Below are 20374 nucleotides of genomic sequence, written 5' to 3'. Positions count from 1 at the left end.
GCCGACACCCTATCCCGTGCTCCGCAAGAGTCCTCGCCTACTAGTGATCTTGCTGATGAAGTACAGCTGCATGTGTCTGCCGTCACATCGCATTGCTCCACCGACCCGCTCCTGGTCGACGTTCGGAACGCGACCAACGCTGATGCCGACATGTGTCGCCTCCGTGCCCTCATCCTCAACGGGTGGCCAGCCAAGCCCACCTCGGTCCCCGCTAGCCTCCGCCCGTACTTCGCTGTTCGTGATGAGCTCTCAACTGCTGATGGTCTCATATTCCGTGGCCAACGTGTCATCATCCCTGCATCCCAGCGCAACGCCGCCCTTGCCAGTGCTCACGAGGGTCACCAAGGCGTTGGTAAGTGTCGTGCTCGTGCGCGCGCTGTGATGTGGTGGCCTGGTATGTCTACGGACATTGAGTCGTATGTGATGTCTTGTGCCACCTGTGCCAAGGCCCGTCCTAACCCAGCCGAGCCGCTCATCTCGTCCGAGTTCCCATCTCTTCCATGGTCAAAGATCGCGTGTGATCTGTGCGCAGCCAAAGGATCCACTTACCTAGTTGTTGTCGACTATTTCTCGCGCTACATCGAAGTCAAACAACTTACCACTACTACGTCTGCCGCTGTGATTGCCTCTCTCCACTCCGTGTTTTCTACCCATGGTATTCCACACACGCTAGTGTCTGACAACGGTCCACAATTTGCTAGTGCCAGCTTCCGTGCATTTGCTGCCGAGCTTGGGTTTGCCCATCGCACGTCAAGTCCTCGCTTCGCCCAAAGCAACGGCGCTGCAGAACGTGCCGTTCAGACAGCCAAGCAGCTCATCCTCAAGAATGATGACTTGCCTTCCGCTCTCTTGGCCTACCGGTCTACGCCATTGGCCAACGGTTATTCACCGTCACAGCTGTTGTTCGGCCGCCAAATCCGCTCCCGGCTACCAGGACCCCTCCCTGCTCCAGCCTGGCCCGATTTGACCGCCCTTGCCGACAAAGAAACATCTTCCAGGTCTCGGCAGGCTGATCGCTACAATCAACGCCACCGTGCTCGACTGCTGCCTGTTCTCGCCCCTGGTGCTCCTGTGTATGTCCCCGATATGGACAAAACAGGACACGTCCAGAACCGCCTGTCCGAACGCTCTTACACGATCGACCTCACTCCTGGGTCATCTGTCCGCCGAAATCGTCGCCACGTGCGTGCGTTGCCATCCACGCCAGCCAAACGCCCTGATCCCTCCCGCTCACCCTCCTCCATTGAGCCCATGTATGAGGTTGAGTATGGTGTTCCGGCTCCTGTGCATGTTGCCCTGCAACTACCAGCTAACTCTACTCTGCCACCTCTTCTGCCTGTGCCGCAGTCTCCTAGAGTTGCTAAGCCTCTGCCACCCGGTCGCCGACCACCATCCAGCCGTGTTCGCCATGCGCCGCAACGCTATGCTGCCAATACCTGAACACAGTAACACTGTTTACTCCATGTGTTCCAGTTGAACTATGACTGTGTTCTTTTCATGTTTTTTTTCTCTCTATCATTCTGAGTAATGCTCACGTTGGTACCCGCTCCAGAACTGCTATTGTTCCTTTTCCTCTCTCCTTTGCTCCACACTTTCTCGTGTCCCTCCGTTCGCATTTTTTTCGGGGGGAGATGTACAGTCACCTACCTGTGCCTATATATTTGGCATAGTGCATCCATATGTAATTTGACCCCGCTTCCTATTTCACACCTTCGCGTACGCACATGCACCTCGCATGCACCAGCGGTAACTGTTGCGTGCCTGTGCTGTTTACATGCCTACTCTGTTCCTGGTGTTCGGGACTTCTCCTTCTGTCTTCATCAAGTATAGTTGGTAATTCCTACCGGAGTGTGATGGTTGTGTTGGATTGAGAGAGTGTGCATGGGCATTTATCCTTAGTGCTGTTGCAGTAACGCAACACGGATCTGGGGAGTTTTACTGTGCGTGCATGTACTGAAGTACCTTTATTATCACTGTGTTAACTCCAGGTCTTTAGAAACTTCTGCAATCAGATTGGCGTCTCCAATATCCGGTGAGTGTACTAACCACTAGTAACCAGAATAGGACTTAGGAGTGTAGCTGAACAAACAGAAAGTTTGGGCCTTTGAATGTTCTTAGTGCTAACGAATGAACGGACGTCCATCTCAGACATTCTGCTGAAGTGCTAACTGCTAACCAATAGTCTGGTAAGTAGGCACCTTGTAAGCCACCATTTTCTTCGAAGGAAATCACAGCCATGTCTCTGTGGTTCACAATCTCCATTTTCCGGCAAAAAGATTCAATGTTTGGTAATAAAAACCTGCTTGCCGCATGTGATACGTGCTTGGCTGCACAAACCGCCCGTACAGTGCATGTACTGGCATTCTTACTGTGGGTTTTCTGCGATTGAGCACAAGAATAATATATGCTGTCTTGTGTTTTGGTCTTGTGTTGCTGCAAGGCAATATGAGGAGAAGCAACTCAAGCAGCAGCAGGATCGCTCAGGCAGGCGTTTGGAGTTTGCTAACCAGGTGTCCAAGCTTCAAAATCAGGTAGGCTGCTGGGTGATTGTTTTCTCCCCTCCTTTACTCTCTTGCAGTGTGCGTGCATGTGTGTGTGTGTGTGTGTGTGTGTGTGTGTGTGTGTGTGTGTGTGTGTGTGTGTGTGTCCCATATGGTGCAGTGGTATGTGCAGCGATTTCCAATCGATAGATTGCGGGTTCGATTCCCGACGATTATGGTCACACACGTCTTTCTTCTCTTTCTCAGACTCTTCCTGACTTTTCTTTCATTCTCCTGGGTGGTTACCAACAGCCAGTGCATGCCGGAGTATGTGGTGTGATGTGTGTGCGGGGGAAAAAAAAAAGAATGAAAAGACCAAAAATAGGGATTCACTGGCCAGAAAATGCCACTCCAAATAGCTGTATGGTGTAGACCAGGCTGAATAGTGACGGTCAATTCTTCAGCCTTGCAAGCTGTTGAATGGTGTAATCCCAGCACAAGTTGCTATGGCTTCTGCCGTAGCATTGCTATCATCGCCTCCGGCGATGGGTGTCAAAGGTGTCAAAGGTCAAGGTCAAAAAGGTGTGCACGTGGGGGTGTGGGGGGGGGGGTGCATGTGTGGGGTGCACGTGTGGGTGGGTGTGCATGTGGATGTGTTACCATTTACATCATCGTTGCCGTCATATGCCGCTTTGTTGTTGTGTCAGATATTCCAGAATTTATCTGCACTTGCTCAATGCTGTTGTGTTGCTGTTCTGGCAGCTGGCTTATGAGCGCAAGCGTGATGTGAGCGGAAATTTGAAGAAGCTCGAGGCTAGCATCAGGAGCGATGAAGCTGATATCGAAAAGCTGCGGAAAGAGGAGGAAACACAGTTGAGGGTGAGTGTGCTGGCCGAAGGTTGCGGGGAATAGACCCCCGTGTTGCACAATGGCATTATGAAGCATTTGTGATATCACCGGCATATATGTTCTGGGTATTAATGGGTGCTTTCAAAAAGACTTTTGTGCTTTCCAGATCTAAGAAGAGAGCACAGCGCCCATTCCGTCCAAAAGGTCGTTGTATGCATCAAGCTGGTTTGGCCGGAGCAGCTTGCTTTCTCTATGTTGTTCGTGTAAGCATGTTATGTCAGCTGCCTCCTTAGCGCAGTAGGCAGCGCGTCAGTCTCATAATCTGAAGGTCGTGAGTTCGATCCTCACAGGGGGCACTTGTTTTTTTTGTTCTTTTCACATTTTGTTTTATGTCATCCCACCATCTCTTTTCTGCAGGTGATTGATGCAACAACGGCGAAACTGGACGCATGCAGAGGGGAGCTGAACACGAAGAAGCAGTCCGGTGGCGATCAGGTAAAGATATGACATTGAGTTATCTGGAAGTTTAGGCGTTTCCGAAAGCAGTGATCTTTTTTTCTGATTTGGAAGTTGCATGATTTTGTTCTTGTTTAGATGGGTTTTTTTTCTCAGTCTTGAAGCAACATCTTAGCTTGCAATATTACAGTCTGTGTTGGTGATATCGTATATGTGTTTCTGCACTACAATTGTAACGCTATGTCTGTTGCAGGATGGTGAGCTGAAAGATATCAAGACGCAGTTGACACAGAACCTGAAAACGCTGTCCGACCTTGGAAAGCAAATCTCAGCCCTGGTGAGTCGACCTATTGATCAACTGGGTGCCTTTGTATCTATTAGGTATCTATCGCCAGTAGCTGCTTTTTTCCTCTCTTTTTTTGGTGTATGCTGCTATTGACACCCAACTGCTCTGTATCGCCTATGATTGGCTTGCAGGAAGGCAAGATTGAACAATGCCAGCAGGAGCGACACACTCTGCTCAGAGATTGCAAAGTAAGTGGTGCCATCTACCGTTATGTTCACTGCCAAAGCTTAGCTCAGCTGGCTTCTAGTACGCCATCACGGCACACGACCCAGCCGGATTTGCTGCAACTTGCTGTGTTTTTCGCAGTAAAACAATCCTTTCGGCTTGATTCGTGGATATACATGTACCTGTAGTGCATGTAGTGCATAATGCACTACACTTGTTCACATGCCCATGAATCCCAGAGACTGTCGTGTGAGTGTCTGGTGGTGCATTGTAGCATGCCATCCTAGATTGATCCATAATGAGTCTGACTAATAAGCAGCCTGGAGATGAAAAGAGTCACATAGTCATAGTTTAGGGTGACTCATTCTCTGTACAGCTATAAGCTGTGTCGGCCTTCTTAGGTCTTATCAGCGGAGCTCAGAAGGTCTGGTCGAACCGATTGCATGAAGTCTATTGGCCAACAATTAGAGAAAGCATTTTTTAAATCAACCCTTTAATGACTTCCCCAAGTGAAATTAGAGAAAGAAAACTCCTATAAACCGATGCTCTGTGCTCTACAGTATTCTTATCCTGTTCTTTTCTGTATGCTTTCATCCTAGATGGCCGATGTTAATCTACCATTGGAACGAGGATCCATGGCAGACATTGCGGTGAGTGGCACAGAAGTTTGAACTTCGTTCCCATATCCGTGTGTGTGTCTTTGTTTGTGTCCTTGCACCGCCCTACAATCTGATACACTACCTTGCGTGCAATGTGACAGTGGCATTTGCTTTGTCTGTACTGTGTGCGCAGCATGCTTGCCATAACGTGATATCCCGAACAGAAAACCGTGTGCCATTGTGCCTTGTTACTGTCGGTATAACCGCCTGAACATGTCACTTATGTCATGCCCGTGTCACTGCATTATTCATTGCCCTTCTTCAGGATCCACCGAGCAGCAGTCAGCCCAACACGGAGAGCAGTAGTCAGATGGAGACAGACGACCCAGAGCAAGCTGTGAGTGAAGCGTCTCAGTTTGAGGAAGAGAGAGTGAGAGAGAGAGAGAGAGAGTGTGTGTGTGTGTGTGTGTGTGTGTGTGTGTGTGTGTGTGTGTGTGTGTGTGTGTGTGTGTGTGTGTGTGTGTGTGTGTGTTGCAGAACATGCTAGTGGTTATGTACACCTTGTCCTGCGGAGAAATGCATGCAACCTGCCAGTGTCGGCTTCTGTTGTGCCAACTTGCGATGCAACATGGAAGGTACACATTATCCGTTTTCAGGTTCTACCTAAAGGGCCCTGCACTCAATTACCTTGTCTTTAGCAGGAGACTAACATTCTTGCTCTACATGTATTTTCTTAGTGTATACTTTGTGTGTGTTTTTTTTAAATAATTATTGGTTTCCTGACTTTTCTCTGTCACGTCAATGCCTTTTTGTGTTCCTGGCAGCATGAACGTGAGTCCAATCTTGTGGTGAATTTCTCCGGCCTACCCAGTCGTATAAAGAAAGTAAGTGAATCTAGCAGGTTTACTCCTTCGAGTGCTGCTGCTGTGCATTGAAAAATAGAGAGACAGGGACAAAGACAGAAATGCGATTGTGTACATTCTCCGCCAGATCCTGTTAAACAATCTAGTGGTGGTCCGAGCGTCAAATTTTCGCCGGGAGCGATATGCAGATTACGAGCAGACTGCACTCGAGGAACATGCACACCACCCATAACATTATCGAGTCTTGCGGTGGAGGAGTAGAAACTTCGTTTTCGCCGGCTTTGGTGTCATGCATTTCTCTTTCACGAAGTCAGACCACCTCAGCCTATCCCTGTTCCACGTTGTCACTGACTTCCTGAACGGTGTCACTGGCCGTGTGCGTATTTACATTGTCAGTGAATTGTAGGACGAAAGTACTGTCAGGCTCAGGAAGACCCCTGGCGCACCCACCAAGCAGAAACAAGGCCCAACACAGACCCCTGGGGCACTCCTTGACTGCACGATACGCAAGACAGTGCCGTGGGCTGCTGTGTTCGATCGCTCCGGCAGTCTTGAGATCACCGCAATACTGGATCACTGACTCCATGGTCAAACAACTCTTTTCAACAGCAGCTGGTGGTTGGCACTGTCGAAGGCCTTCTGAACATGGGCAAGCACTACACTGGCCTTCTTGTCATCATTGCCAAACTCCACTGCTAGTCATCATTGCCAAACTCCACTGCTAGTCATCATTGCCAAACTCCACTGCTAGTCATCATTGCCAAACTCCACTGCTAGTCATCATTGCCAAACTCCACTGCTAGAAGAGAAGAAGCACAGTGCTGCTCAAAGACATCGACTGCGTGGGTTAAGTAGGCACCGGGCGCTATGCAGCCCTCGACCTGAGAACACTGGAATGTTCACTGGTGCATGTTAGCTATAATTATAGATTTACAGTATAACAGTTAATTGATTACGCCATTTCAGTGGCAAAACTGTCACACCACAGCTTTGGTCCGCATGCACTGGTTGCTACTCAATACGCAGCCTATTCGCAACTTGTGTTAATTGGACTCGGATGGAGAGCCAAGGTTTAATTTATACAAAAGAGAAAGGACCAGTGTCAGTGTCGTGCAATGTTATCGCATGAGCTGATTGTTTAGTAACTGGTGGTGTTAGTGGACAGTATAGAGTAACTGGTAGTTCCTTGGTCCTTTTTCTTTTGTGTTAATTCACTTAATTGGCACATGTTTGTACCAGCTTGTTACTAATCCCCGTTGCCTGTGTGTCCTGCCGTGCAGGCCGATTCATCGGAGCATGGGGCCATTCAGGCCGAACTCAACACTGCCCTGACAGACCTGCAGTCGAAGATGCAGCGCATGTCAGCACCGAACATGCGTGCAGTGGATAGGTACGTGTACACCGTCCGTTGCAGTTAGTCTGCAAATAGCACACCGCAGTCTAACTATCCTAAACTGGCACCCTTACTATTCAATGTCTCGCACGTTTTGTGGTAGTTTTTTTTTAGTTTTTTAATAATAACCATACGTCCTGCATTTATTTTGGCCAAAAACGGGCTTTCAAAGGCCAGTTAGCATATTTTGGATGAATGGACTGTAGGCTGTGGATAAATGTGCACTGCACCCCAGGCTGTCAAGACTGACCCAAACCATGCATGGAGGCAAGAACTCCAAAGTCGTGTTGGACAAATCGAGGTCACACTTTTAGCTGGACGCATTGTCCAACAATAGCAGAACGACCGGAGGAAGTCACTGAACAGCTTGGCCGTCATCCACGTCTTGCTGTTGTTGCGATATGTGACAAGCTGCTGAACATGCCAGTTCCGGGGAAAGCAGCGGGGGTGAGCAGATTTTCCGATCACAAATGGCTTTATCTTGTCACTACCGGCATTGGCGCAAACGCTAAGCGTAATGCGTTCTTTGCATTTCTTCGAGCCGCTAACGGGGCCAGTCGCCAGGGGTCCGGTTGGGTTCTAGTCGGTAGAACAGCCCAGTCTCGTCGAAGTTGTAGATATCGGTTAAAGCATACTCCAACAGCGTCGCCCTCAATTTTTCTTGCCCAGAAACAACACCTGCAGGATTCCCGCTCACCACCTCTCCATGCAGGATATATTGTTTATTCCGTGTCGCTTTTTGAAGCTGGCAAGCCAACCTTTCGTGTAGCCCAAATCAGAAACACTGAGCTTCTCCCGAACGCCTTAGCTTCGCTTGCAGCATCTCATCGGAATGAGCAATACGGCGGGCCGACAGCAACTAAAACAGGTACTAGTCTGTTCAACACGGAACAAGGAGTTCACTGCGCCATGTGATGTCTGCCTTCACATGCACAGACACTCACAAACACAGGTTGAGGTTGTGGAAGAATAAATTTAGACACAGGTGTGAAGAAGACAAGTAAAAAAACAGGCAACCAGGTCAAGCCAAGGATGCACTTGAGACGACTAGTCCAAGATGGTGCATGCTGGTTGTGACGTAACATACAGGCAAATATATATATATGATGTAATAGTCACGTGATTAGACATGAGCATCATGTCACATCAGTCGAAGCAGAGGGGAAGTAGGGCAAATATGGTCAGGTGTACGGAGTGTGAGCATGCTGGGGAATGGTACGGTATACAGTTATTATTAAATTTTATTATTCCCGTAGCTATGCAAAAGGCGTTACTTCAGTAACGTCTGGCGCTAGCCAGGGTCCACACAGCAGGCAAAAAAGCATAGCGTAGGGCCCTGAACTTCCAAGCTCTCTCGTTATTATCAGCCTTTTCACGTTGATGTCGCCAAGCAAGCTTGGCTAGTCTTCGCTTAGGCCATATGGAATTAAGAATGAGGAACGAGCGGGGTCAATGAGGTGCTAATATGCTTGCAACAGCAGAATAGGCAACAAAGAACAATTAAAACAGTCTTAAAACACACGAACTGTCAACTTTTTTCACTTCAACAAGTCAAACCCGAACACTGCTGAGTACTACTATACTGTACGTATGATACATGTGCAGATAGGTGACGTACAGAGAGTGTCGATAGCCGCGAACATAATACGGGTAAACATATTGCACAATTCTACTGATAGACTACAGCCGAGAACTACAAAGTCGAAATCTACACACGACGGTATACGGTTAGGGTTGGTTCACATATCGCCGGTACGCGCCGGGAGTCACCGGCGGTGGGCTTCTTGCAACCTCTCCCGGCGCATTGCGATTGTGTGAACCAGTGCAGTCGTAACAAAATCATACGGTAAAATATCGCAAGGGACCGCCGGCAAAGTTGGACAGTGCCCAACTCTTGCGATCTGCCCCGGCGCCGATCCCGTACGATTTTGACCAAAAGTGGTTTGTGAACCGTTCGCGCCGGTGATCGCCGGTTGCCGGGAGCCAGACTTTGTCAAAATATCAAACCAATACTTGTCCTAAATTTTCCTAAATTGAAGCTAGAGAGGAGATCCGTTCGCCATTCTTGTAGTCGCTTCAAGGCGGCAAATATGTCAGGATACCAGCCCGTCCTTCTCGGATGATCTGCTTGACCATTGTGCAACTTATGAGACCAATACAATTGAAACAAATATAAAATTATAATGGATACATTGGCAAGTTCTTGTGACTTCATCAACGTTTGCAAGCATAATTTCGACACAATCGCTTACTAGACTGCAATAAAATGTGTAGAAGTATTTTCATGATCTCCAGTAAAAGGTAGCACCGAGTGGCCATCACCGAAAGACCTTGAACTACTGAAGAAACAAAGAATTCAAGCTTCAATTGGCAAACCTGTCGTAGCATTTTGGCACATTCTGTACTACTTTGTAGTAGATTTGGTACTCGAACCGTAGGCGCAACGGATCGGGAGCTGGCTCACCGCCGATGTCTTGCGGCGCCGATTTTGCTTATGTGAACCAACCCTTATGGACTGTATAATAATTATTATGCAGAACTATAATGCAACTCTTGTGCACGCAGGCAAAAATAAGAGTGCACTTGGCTACTAGAAAGTAAAAACGTCACAGCTACAGATCAGATCGATCGCGCAACCGGGTAGACCTCGCACAGAAGCACAGAGAACACTGCATGCTGTCTTCAGAACAGGTGGCTCTCGCGGTTAAGACAAATGTCTTTGTTGATTTTGGCAGTCAGCTGAGTTCGTTGACACTTTGGCATTTTTGACAGAACAAAAAAACTAGAACCGAGGACAGACAGGTCCGAGAAAAATGAGCCGAGTGACAATTCGGAAAAGTGCTGAACTTTCCAACGGAACTGAACTCACCCGCAGCCAAGTCCATGCATGCCGCGCCATGCACTGACCAGACTAGACCATATAGACTGGCCTTGCCTGGCTGTGCATCGCGTACCGGTACGGTACGTGCTGTACAACTGCCGGATCATCAAATCAAACCATGTACAGTTTGAGCGATTTTTTTAATCATCACCTGTGCTGGCATTTAAGCCCCAGATATTAAAGTGTGGGAAAAAAAGGAGAAAAAACGTTTTGTCTAAAAGTATGCCGGTTTGCAAGGGGTCCGGATAAACTAGTGCCGCATTCGAGCGGGACAACTGTACCGTGTATTTTCAGTTTGGTTTGCCCGGAGTGCTAACTTACGTGGCACTGTGAGTGTGGGTGGTGGGTAGCACGAGCCACTTTCCTGTCGACTCAATTCTTGAATTCTCTGATGTGTTTCACATGTTGCCAATACTAGGCTGGACGATCTACAAGGCAAGCTCTCTGAATCCACGGAAGAGTTTGAGGCGCTGCGAAGGGCCGCACGACGAACACGAGAAGAATTTGAGAATGTCAAGCGGCAACGGTGCGTAGCCTCCCTGTGTTGGTAGAGTAGAATTTCAAGTGGGTTCTGCTTGCGGGTGCCTTGTATTTGTTGTACCTCTGGTCATTGCGTACAAAGTCACCATGCACTTGTGATTTATGGGTATGATGAGCTTCTTTTTCATAGCGTGTCTGTTTTTATTGCCTTTGATCCTTAGGTTTGATCGTTTCAATGATGCCTTCCAGCATGTGGCACAGCATATTGATGAAATCTACAAGGTAAGACCTGCTGTGGACCTGTCTCTGAGGGAGCTGGATATTTCTTTTCCAGGGTATCACCACTGTTTGAACTGAACAGCTCTTAAAACAGGATTGTTGCGGCATTCGATTTTCTCCAGTTTCAGCTGCGGTCCTTCATGCGAGTTGCTGATATGACCGGCGGACCATTGAGAAAATAGTGGAATACCGTCTGCATGGTACATTTGTCTAAACAAGGTGCTTGATGTGTTGTCACTGCTGTGTTTGGATGCACGTTGGTTATTTTTTTGTGCAGAAATTGTCCCACACGAACAGCGCACAGGCTTTCCTTGGCCCCCAGAATGCTGAGGTAGGGAGAACTCAAGTTGACTACATTGTTGTTCTTTGGTATGGCCGTTGACAGGGAATACAGTTGGATGTTAGCACATGCACTGGATCCTGCCTTCTTCATTTCAGACATGTACATGTGTGTGTGTCCACGATCTGTAGTTCGTGTAGACTATAGTGCAGTCGAATGCCCACTGTCGAAACACATCGGCACCGGCCTCTATTTGAATAATAGTTGAGCAGATGTGTTGACCAGCAGAAACCTGCTATCGTCATTTTCTAAGTGCTAGTAGACGCATAGATAACTCTTCACTTCTCCAACTCTAATAACGGTCTCTTCACTGTGAATCACTTTACATTCCGCCATTCTTTGGGCCTGGCCCAGCAGCAGGGCACAAACATGAATAACAAAGATCCAGTGCCTAGTGTGTAAGTGGCTGCGTTGGAGCTGACGGACAATTAGAAAAGTTCAGACGCGTAGAGTTGCATCTAACTCGCAGTGCAGCGGAAATAATGACCCAACAACACAGCAGGAGTAAGCAACAATTCTCCAAGTCTCCTTCGGATCACAACCTGCACGTGGACCTCTAGTGTGAATGCCTTAGGAACGCCATCGGGCAATCTCTTCCATCTGGCATCTGTGAATACATCTGTGCTGATGGCGGTTCTGTCACCGTTAAACTTTGCCCTATATGGTGCTGAACATGTGCAGATGCACTCATCATCTCTCAGTATAATAATATTATACTGGAGATAGGATCATGGATGAGAGCATCTGAAAATGCTCAGTACTGTGAGTCTGTGACCTGCAGTTGTCTACTCAGTTGTAGTGCTCACCTCTTCACTGGGATTTGTCCTTGTTGCTCTTCTCTTTATCAGGAGCCCTACTTGAGTGGAATTGACTATAACTGCATTGCCCCCGGAAAGCGGTAAGTTGCTAAAATGACCGTTTTTCATTCTTTCTGCACGTATTTCAGCTTTCTCTTTGCGAAGTGTGCAATGTGTTTCTTTGTGAAGTGTGCTATGTGGCTTGTGTTTACTACTAGTAGCCCTTTCACCGTCTTGGCTGGTGAGCTACGGGTGCTGTTTGACTTCCTCTGTAATCGTTTTGCATATTGGTGATTTAATTTTTACAGCTTCGGTCCAATGGACAATTTATCTGGCGGAGAGAAAACAGTCGCTGCCCTTGCCCTTCTCTTCGCTATTCATAGGTATGTATTGGTGATGTGTAGGTGATGTATTGCTGATGCGTTGGTGATGTGTTGGTGATGTATTGCTGATGTGTTGGGATGACCGTTCCTTGAGCAGTGTAGTAGTTGCATACCACAACTAGTTGTCTGCACACTGTCAGGTTGCATTTACAGAAGAAACGTGTGTGTATGTGACCTGTTGATGTTTATACCATGCTGTTATTGAAACCAGGCAGGCTTCTATTCAGGCTGCACTTTTGCGCATAGCGAATGCTGACAGGCACCCCTACGCCTATGTGTCTACTTGTCCAGCGCAGTCTAGACAAATATCCTGCTCTTCTCCCGATCATTCTTCTCTTTCAGTTGTGTTTCTATAGCTGGAGTGAAACACAAGACTGTATGGTACATGCACCAAACTGCAGTGTTGTGTTGTAGCTTTTATTTGCATGATCGTTGCATGCATTGTGTTCTGCTGGCCTTTGGACTTTGAGTTGAGTGCATGGGCACATGTGCTGTGTGTTACTGCCTGTGCAGCTACCAGCCAGCACCGTTCTTCGTGCTAGATGAGATTGACGCTGCCTTGGACAATACTAACATTGGCAAGGTAGGTTAACCCCCGTCACTAGGTTTGGTGCTGCGGGTGTGCATGCATCTTTCAATATCACTACGTAGCTTGCTGCAGCGTGTTTTGAATGCGGCAGTGGGATGGTGTGATGTGTTAGTGTTCTCTTGTGGGCATGGAACTACTTGTCGAATTGCCCAGTGTGTGTGTGTGTGCCCTACTGAGTGCCTGAGTAAAGTAAGACATGTTGCTCTTGTACCCGGAAAACTAGTTCCAGATGTTGCACCGCTACGTATAGTACTGTAACTGGTCCTGCTGTACTTGTATAGCCTGCTGTCACATGATCCGGTGTGTGTGTGTTTTGTTGTGTGCAGGTCAGTCGCTACATCAGCAGCCAGACCAAAGACCAGTTCCAGTGCATTGTCATCTCATTGAAGGAAGACTTCTTTGCTACAGCGGACCTCTTGGTTGGAATTACTGCTCGGGTAGGTCATCCGGGTTTTTTTATTTCTTCTTTTTTTCCATCACACATGCCCTGCTCACCAGCAATACGAGAACAATGAGTCGAGCCTATGTTTGTCCATCACACATGCCCTGCTCACCACTCCAGCAATACGAGAACAATGAGTCGAGACTATGTTTATCCAGCACAGATGTTGATGTGATAGTGATTTGGATGGTCAGAACACTTTGGGTTCTTGAAACACGCCTTCGAAACAGCTTACCAAAGTATTGCTGTTCTTCGAAGTATATTTTTTGATGTTTGTGTGCACGTTGTGTTGTGGATGTGTGTATGCCAGGTCACAGCTAGTTGATGATGTGTGTTAAATATCTTGCTGTCCTCGTATGCTACTTTTTTGCCGTTGTTCTGTCCTATGTGCAGCCCGGTGATTGTCCAGTCACGCAGGTGGTAACTGTTGATCTATCCCAATACGAAGATCACGGCGCTGCTGCTGCTAGCGGTGGAGCAGCTGCTGCTGCTGCTCCCAGGACGCGGGCACCAGTGCACGACAGCGACGGCGACCTCGCTGCCGAGGAATAGGCCATCCTTGCCTGCCCACGCTCCTGTCATCTAGGCACAGACCTGCATGTCCCGTGGTGCCTTTTTGCAAAGAGGCGTGCATGCATCACACATGATGTGTTCATGAAAATTAATGAAATCTACCCCCATTTAATTATCGAAATGTGTTGCCGATTATTGCCTTGCCTATCACTTCACTAGGTGCTTGATGCTCGATTTTTGCCTTGCTTCCAACCTGTTCCTTATCTACATGACTGTGTACCAACTGCTCACATGACAAAATTAACATACATCGTACTGAAGAAAACTACTGCATGTCTCCTGCACAATATCGTAACATGTTTAGGTCATCCATGTGTTTTTTATGCGCTTTAGCTGTAGAGATAGCTATATAGGTCGTTGTTATGGAGAGTGTATTAGTATGATTGTACAGTATTGATACTTGCTTTCCACATGCCATGTTCGTGTACTCGGTTGGTCCTCATTTAGTGCTGCATTTACCTGCTACCTACCTACCCTCTAGCCTAGGTGCTCTGCTGAGCTGTGCCCTGCTGTTTTCTATTGCATTGTGTTCTTGGTCCACATTCGTCTTTGATCATCTACCACTGTTTCCTTGTGTCCCGAACGCTCCCCAGTATTCCAAGTTTCTCTGTCCGTGGTACTGTACTAGAGTAATTATTGTTGCTCCCTTTGACGTCTTTGTTTGGTATGAAAGCAAGCACAAGTCGCTTCTAGGTTGGACTGTGTGTCACTGTGGTTGGTAATGGCCTTGTGGTTCTCCATGGAACCATGCATCCAGGATACTGATGCCACTCTGATCACGTGGCTTTGCTTTCGGGTCTGTGAGAACACAGTTGAACACCCCACAATCGGGTCTGTCTATTGACCACCGAAAATTTCTGAAATTAGAGTAATATTTACTGTAATCCTGTGCATATTCATGTATGAGAACATGACCTGACACCCAAACACATTAGCTCATATCCACATGCCAAAAAATGCACGGTGCATGTAAGAAAAGCACCCCTTTTGAGCATTCGGATAATTGAAGAACGGCATGTAGTATTCGGATAGCCGGGGTAGAATGAGGGAGATCTACAGGTGGGGCTCCCTACATACAACAGACTTGAACTGTCAAAATAAATCTACGAGATAGGATACGAGGAAGGACAATTTGGCACGAGTTAAAAGAAATAGTCCACCAATGATTATGTAATTGTTCTTCCTCTTATGTAAGATTATTATGGACTCACCATCCGAGTTCATTCTCACATGCATCAAATTACGGCAATACATAGTCAAAGGTATGGACTGTCGTACCTCTGGTGTTCCTGTAATCAGGCGGATTCTGTGCGTAACGTTATGTGTGCGCACATGTGTGTGTACGTCGTGCTGCATGCACCGCCTGAGCAGTCAATCAAACACACGTTGGAGCACTCTGGAAAGTCAGTCAAATAATACTGCCAAAGAAATTATTGGCCTAGAAGGTTTCAGCAAAAAAAGGCTGAACAAATTGCTAAAACAGATATAAAAACACACACAATACAAGTCTAAAGTACACAAAGGCCAAAAGAAACAAGAGCAAAGCTAAAGCTTAGCTTAGTCTTGTGACCATTGGCGACCAACATCTGGTTGGAGGTGGTGAGGGGAGGGGGGAGAGAATAGCAAAATATACAACAGCATACATTGTCAGTCACATAGCACGGAAGGGGGAGGGGAGGGGACACACTCTAGAGACGGAGACAAGGGACAACGACAGCAGTCCTTATGGTATTGGTCGACATCTCTCCTTGAATGCCTGCAGTTTAAGCATACAGCGCATGGCGAACGTACGAGAGTTACAGAAAGGATTAGTAGAGAATTCACAAAATGGTCAGCCAGCACTACAATGACAACATGGCCATGGGCTTGTTCCACACTTTGCAAAACATTTCTCAAAGTGCGAAGACTCCACTGCAGCCATCCACTATCCACTTTGCACCATCCACTATCCACTTTGCAACATCCACTCAGCAAAAGAAGTGAGAATCAAGAGATCGGACTTTCCTAGCCCACTCTCATATTGGAGCAAGAACAAACACAAAGGAATGTTTTCATCGCCTAACGGAGTGCTCCCTTGTTTGAAGAGACTCAAGGAGGGAGAGGGAGAGGAAGATAGATAGATAGAGACAGATAGATAGATAGATAGAGAGATTTCGACGAAACTCTTTACATTTTCACGACCATCACACCGCTGGACGACAATGATAACATGAAACTTACAGAGATATGTTTATGGCGCTTCAATGTTTGAAACGATCAGGCATTCATGCACACAATATCATATGTGACTTTCATTTGGGATAGGACAGTACAAATTATCATGGACGTCCCGTTACCCTTCCATGAAGGAGATTTCAAACCAATGTTACGTATACCGGCGTGTACATCTCCAGCCCAGGCCAGGCCTGAGTGTATCTACATGTACTTGTAGGTGCATGGATAGCTGTCTGCAGCATTGAGTAACTCTACGGATATACACTAAGCAAATACTCCTCACCAGTTGGCTGATTGATTTCTTTTTCAGCTACTGCTGGACATGTACATGGATGTTCAAATGCCCTGAGCTGTCAATGAATGCTGCTATGACGAGAGCAAGGTGACTCCAATACATGTAAGTTCTCACCTTCATTGTACGTGCATGCACTATTTCCTCTACAGTAAGCTCAGACTCCATCATTCTTAGCTGCAGCAGCACCGACACACAACACCACGGATTGCAAGAAGAGACAAAGACTCAGAAAGGTGTACATGCAATACTGTGCAAGAATGTTAACAAAGTCACACCAGTATTACTGGTATTACTGCATCATGTACAGAAGTAGAACCACTGGATACGTCACGTACAGCAACACTTCAGTATCAGGTACACCACCGGGTACACGTACACCGCATTTCGGAAATACCACATTTTTTAGGGAGGTTTAGTCCCACGTAATCCGTGTGTACTTTACGTGTGTGTACCACGTGATACTCAGTGACCCACGTACAGACGTTTTCTGATTCACGACCGAAAATCAGAATGGAGCGCATTGTGCAAGCTGTGAGGGTGCTCAGCTGAAGAAGTTTCCGAAGCACGAATTCAAAATATTCAATGAGCTTCTAAGCTTCATCTGTGACCAAGTTTGGGCCTTTCGCTTCATGCTTTTGTTTGTTCCGTGTGACTAAACACAACAATGCGAGCGTGGGTCCGTTGCAGGAATTTTACGTGTATCACCCACGTTCCCGTATCCGTTACGTGGGACTAAACCTCCCTACTATTTCAACTTCACGACTTGCCACAGGAATTATTCGAGAGGGAGAATTATTATCTCAATCTTTCAATCTTCAAAGTCCTGTGGTAGACAGGACTACAAACCGTGATAACCAACACAAAGTGATACGAGTGGCATCAAGTCAACCAATCAAAAAAACAACGAACCCCTTGAGTAAATATTCGAAAGGGGGGATTAAGCGCAGAAATATGGACAACCTGTTTTTGAGGATCTTTTTATGATAATGAAGTTGTGATATTAGTTATGATATTATCACAAATTCATGTGTGAGACTGGGCAAAAAGGCAACTAATATTAGTACTTCAAGTACTTACTTTTGTCTGATTCTGTCGCAGTAGATGGGTAAATCGCTGGCTGTCTGGCATTTGTTTCCGTTGCACTTGAAGCTCAGCTATGTGATTCTTGGTTTCCGAAATGCATCTCTGAATTGCCACACCACGGGCCTCAGATACTTCTCGAATCTAAGAAAGTGAAAGGACCCAAAGCCAAGAAATGCCACCACTCAGCCCAGTGCCAATAGAGCATGTATACAGTCAACTTGGCTAATAACGACTGCGGATATAACGACAATTCGCGAATGACGACAGAATTCTCATGCCCAGAGCAAAGTCCCATCTAACTGTAATACACATAATGAGACTTAGGGTGCAAGGACACTTCGCGAATAAGGACACTTTTCTGATGCCCCGCCGAGTGTCGTTATACGCAACGTTGACTGTATGTAGAATCTATGATCAATGGAAGAAATCATGCTGTCCTTGCCTCTTCTTCAGGATTCTTTGGTAGATACTAGGTACAAGCCACATAATGTGCAGTCTGTTAAGTACACTAAAGTAGTATGCATTTGACCATACAATTACTTAAGCGAAATTGGTACCGTCTTATCTACACAATGTACATTCGGCATTGGAGATAGTCAATAGATTGAAGCTATACAAAAGATTCTACTAGTACAAAAATGCTTGTTCTTATTGTCCAAAAGTTACAAACTGAGCTACTCTACCACATTCAATTACCCTATTTGCAGAGGTGGGAGAGCTTGGTAGAGCTACATTGCAGCAGTTTTACGTTACAATGGTACTTTACGGCACATGCAACATTTAACAACAACTTACGGTATCATGAAGCTCCTTGCATCGCGCTTGTGTATCGACACCCTTTGCAAACGAGGCTGTGGGAATGCTGGTGTTCAGTCGATAAACAATTCTGTCATCCACATCCCTCAAGATTTTAATTGCTTCCTGTGGAGAACGAGCACAGGAGGACAATTCATGCAAATGTTGAAAAAACAATGCAACTGCTGCCGTAGTTTGTAGGCTGTATGTAAATCAACACATCTCGGCAGGTGAGAAATTTGGCCCATCTCCAAAAAAAACTATAGTTTTTACCGATTCGTGGAAAAGAAAAAGGATCAGGAACTACAAGTTACGCTATAATGTCCACTAACACCACCAGCTACTAAACAATCAGCTCATGCGATAACATTGCACGACACTGACCGACGGTACTGACGTTCTACAACTAACTGGATAACAGCTGTAGCACATCTTGGATGCGCACTCCAACAGCCTTCCAACTTGGAAGGTTCTAGGTTTTATGATAACATAGGAGTATAGCGTAACTTGTAGTTCCTTGGTCCTTTTTCTTTTCCATAAATTTATCCTTGGCTCTCCATCCGAGTCCATTTTTACCGATTGTTGGGGGTTTCCCACACATAGTTCTTGTTTGACATGCAAACATGGTCGCAACCATGGTACCATGATTGTAGTATTAGGGTCTGGTGATAAATTTCAGCCTGTTGATATCAGCCAGCGAAATCAAAGAAATGCTGTCAACCACAAGGATGTTGTTGTTGTTGTTGTTTCTTTACTTTAATTCACCATATGAACAGGCAAGACTGCCTTCTCAACGGATGTGCTGATTTACAGCAGACCATTTTCATGTAAGCAATCGCCGCCGCAATGTCAAGGGAGACTGACGTAGTGGAGAACAGTGTAATGCGTCGAGAGAGTTTTCTGTGTGTGTACGGTACTTGGCTAGCTATATCCACCCCCCCCCCCCCCCCGCAGTTGCACTTGCATGGTGCTATTCTCCCGAAAAAGCCCTAGCGATATAGCATGTCATTGGTTTCGTGCAAAAAAATTCACGGTTCGCGTGAGACTCGGCTGGGTGCAAAGTGTCAGTTCAAAGCAAATGAACGACCTCATCCAGGAACCTACTGAGCTCTTGACAGTATGGCCCGTAGACTGAGGCTGCGTTTACACGACAACGCACGGCGAGTTTTCCGTTTTCAGTCCCGCATTTCTTTTTCGGTTTCGTGCGTTTACACGATCAAAGCTGATTCGAGGTGGTCTCGGTTTGTATAGTTTTCGCGCGTCTACACGGGAGCAAAGGATCCGCCAAAGTTTGTCATGTGCCAAGTGTTGTCGTGGAAGCACCAATCACACTCAAAGAATAGTTGAAAACAGGCCACACGACAGCACTCGTAACATGACAAAAATTGTAAAAACAATCTTTTTGATTGTCGGATCCGTGTGAACGGCCGAAAACGGGACAAACGTGACGGAAAACAAGGCCAGCAGACCGTTTCGACTGTTTACACACACAAATTTATCCGGCAGAACATTTCCGTTTTCAAATTCTTCCACCTTGGCCAGCATTTTGGTTTTCTTCCGTTTTGGTGTGCAACTTTTACGTTTTGCTCCGCGTACCGTGTAAATGAACCATGCATCTGAAAGGATTTTGTTGCGTTTTCACCCCCAACGTTGTCGTGTAAACACAGCCCGAGTACGTTCCGTACAAATCCAGAACCAACCACATCACGAAGACCATCCAACATACTCTTTATGATATGAGTGCATGCGTAGATCTTTGACGTACAATGCTTACTATGCGCTAAGTTTAGAATCATGCACCCAAAACATAATACACATGTACTGTATATGATTGCAGTGTTCATGTGGATAAATGCTGAAACTACAAACCTTGAATTCAGAGAAGTCGGCGCAAGGTACGGAGAATGTCTTCAAATCTAATTCGCCGGTGCTTGCTGCTGAGGCCAATGAAGAAGACATTCTGCTGAGGAATAATAAATCGGCCTCTACATTTGCAAATTATTATGAACAACAGTTACTCTTGATCGAGATTGTATCAAGAACTTTCCATTTTCAAGTTTTTGAAATCATAA

At 46.5% G+C, this 20374-nt stretch overlaps 2 protein-coding genes and 1 non-coding gene across 4 annotated transcripts in view; 2 read left to right on the top strand and 1 right to left on the bottom strand.

Annotated features, from left to right (window-relative positions):
- The window catches only part of LOC135805210 (structural maintenance of chromosomes protein 1A-like), a 36128-nt gene extending 21520 nt beyond the window's left edge, over positions 1 to 14608 (top strand). Inside the window, exons 30-47 of the mRNA XM_065319220.1 lie at positions 1989 to 2032; positions 2441 to 2531; positions 3243 to 3359; positions 3747 to 3824; positions 4039 to 4122; positions 4263 to 4319; positions 4896 to 4946; positions 5221 to 5292; positions 5720 to 5779; positions 7039 to 7148; positions 10451 to 10558; positions 10734 to 10794; positions 11069 to 11122; positions 11980 to 12029; positions 12237 to 12311; positions 12825 to 12894; positions 13227 to 13337; positions 13736 to 14608. Of these exons, the coding sequence (XP_065175292.1) occupies positions 1989 to 2032; positions 2441 to 2531; positions 3243 to 3359; positions 3747 to 3824; positions 4039 to 4122; positions 4263 to 4319; positions 4896 to 4946; positions 5221 to 5292; positions 5720 to 5779; positions 7039 to 7148; positions 10451 to 10558; positions 10734 to 10794; positions 11069 to 11122; positions 11980 to 12029; positions 12237 to 12311; positions 12825 to 12894; positions 13227 to 13337; positions 13736 to 13894 (1452 nt within the window). The 3' untranslated portion in view covers positions 13895 to 14608. The remainder of the gene's footprint in view (positions 1 to 1988; positions 2033 to 2440; positions 2532 to 3242; positions 3360 to 3746; positions 3825 to 4038; positions 4123 to 4262; positions 4320 to 4895; positions 4947 to 5220; positions 5293 to 5719; positions 5780 to 7038; positions 7149 to 10450; positions 10559 to 10733; positions 10795 to 11068; positions 11123 to 11979; positions 12030 to 12236; positions 12312 to 12824; positions 12895 to 13226; positions 13338 to 13735) is intronic.
- Positions 3613 to 3685, top strand: Trnam-cau (transfer RNA methionine (anticodon CAU)). Its single transcript has one exon. It is a non-coding gene; the product is annotated as a tRNA-Met (tRNA).
- A 277-nt stretch (positions 14609 to 14885) lies between the features above and the next one.
- LOC135805214 (protein MIX23-like) lies at positions 14886 to 20354 on the bottom strand. Of its 2 annotated transcripts, none has more exons than XM_065319225.1 (5): positions 20172 to 20354; positions 18303 to 18428; positions 17502 to 17648; positions 16539 to 16598; positions 14886 to 15278 (listed from the first exon to the last, which is right to left on the bottom strand). In XM_065319225.1, exons 1-5 carry the CDS (start codon positions 20259 to 20261, stop codon positions 15234 to 15236), a joined length of 468 nt encoding a protein of 155 aa, XP_065175297.1. In that variant the 5' UTR covers positions 20262 to 20354; the 3' UTR covers positions 14886 to 15233. The 2 variants fall into 2 exon arrangements, with proteins under 2 accessions (XP_065175297.1, XP_065175298.1); XM_065319226.1 differs by lacking the exon at positions 14886 to 15278 and adding an exon at positions 15302 to 15671 and having other exon boundaries at positions 20172 to 20349.
- Between the last annotated feature and the right edge of the window lie 20 nt (positions 20355 to 20374).

The sequence above is a fragment of the Sycon ciliatum genome, chromosome 1, assembly GCF_964019385.1.
Source record: "Sycon ciliatum chromosome 1, ocSycCili1.1, whole genome shotgun sequence".
Lineage (NCBI taxonomy): Eukaryota > Metazoa > Porifera > Calcarea > Leucosolenida > Sycettidae > Sycon > Sycon ciliatum.
Note: the sequence above shows the minus strand (reverse complement) of the source record. Positions and strands in the feature narration are given on the sequence as shown.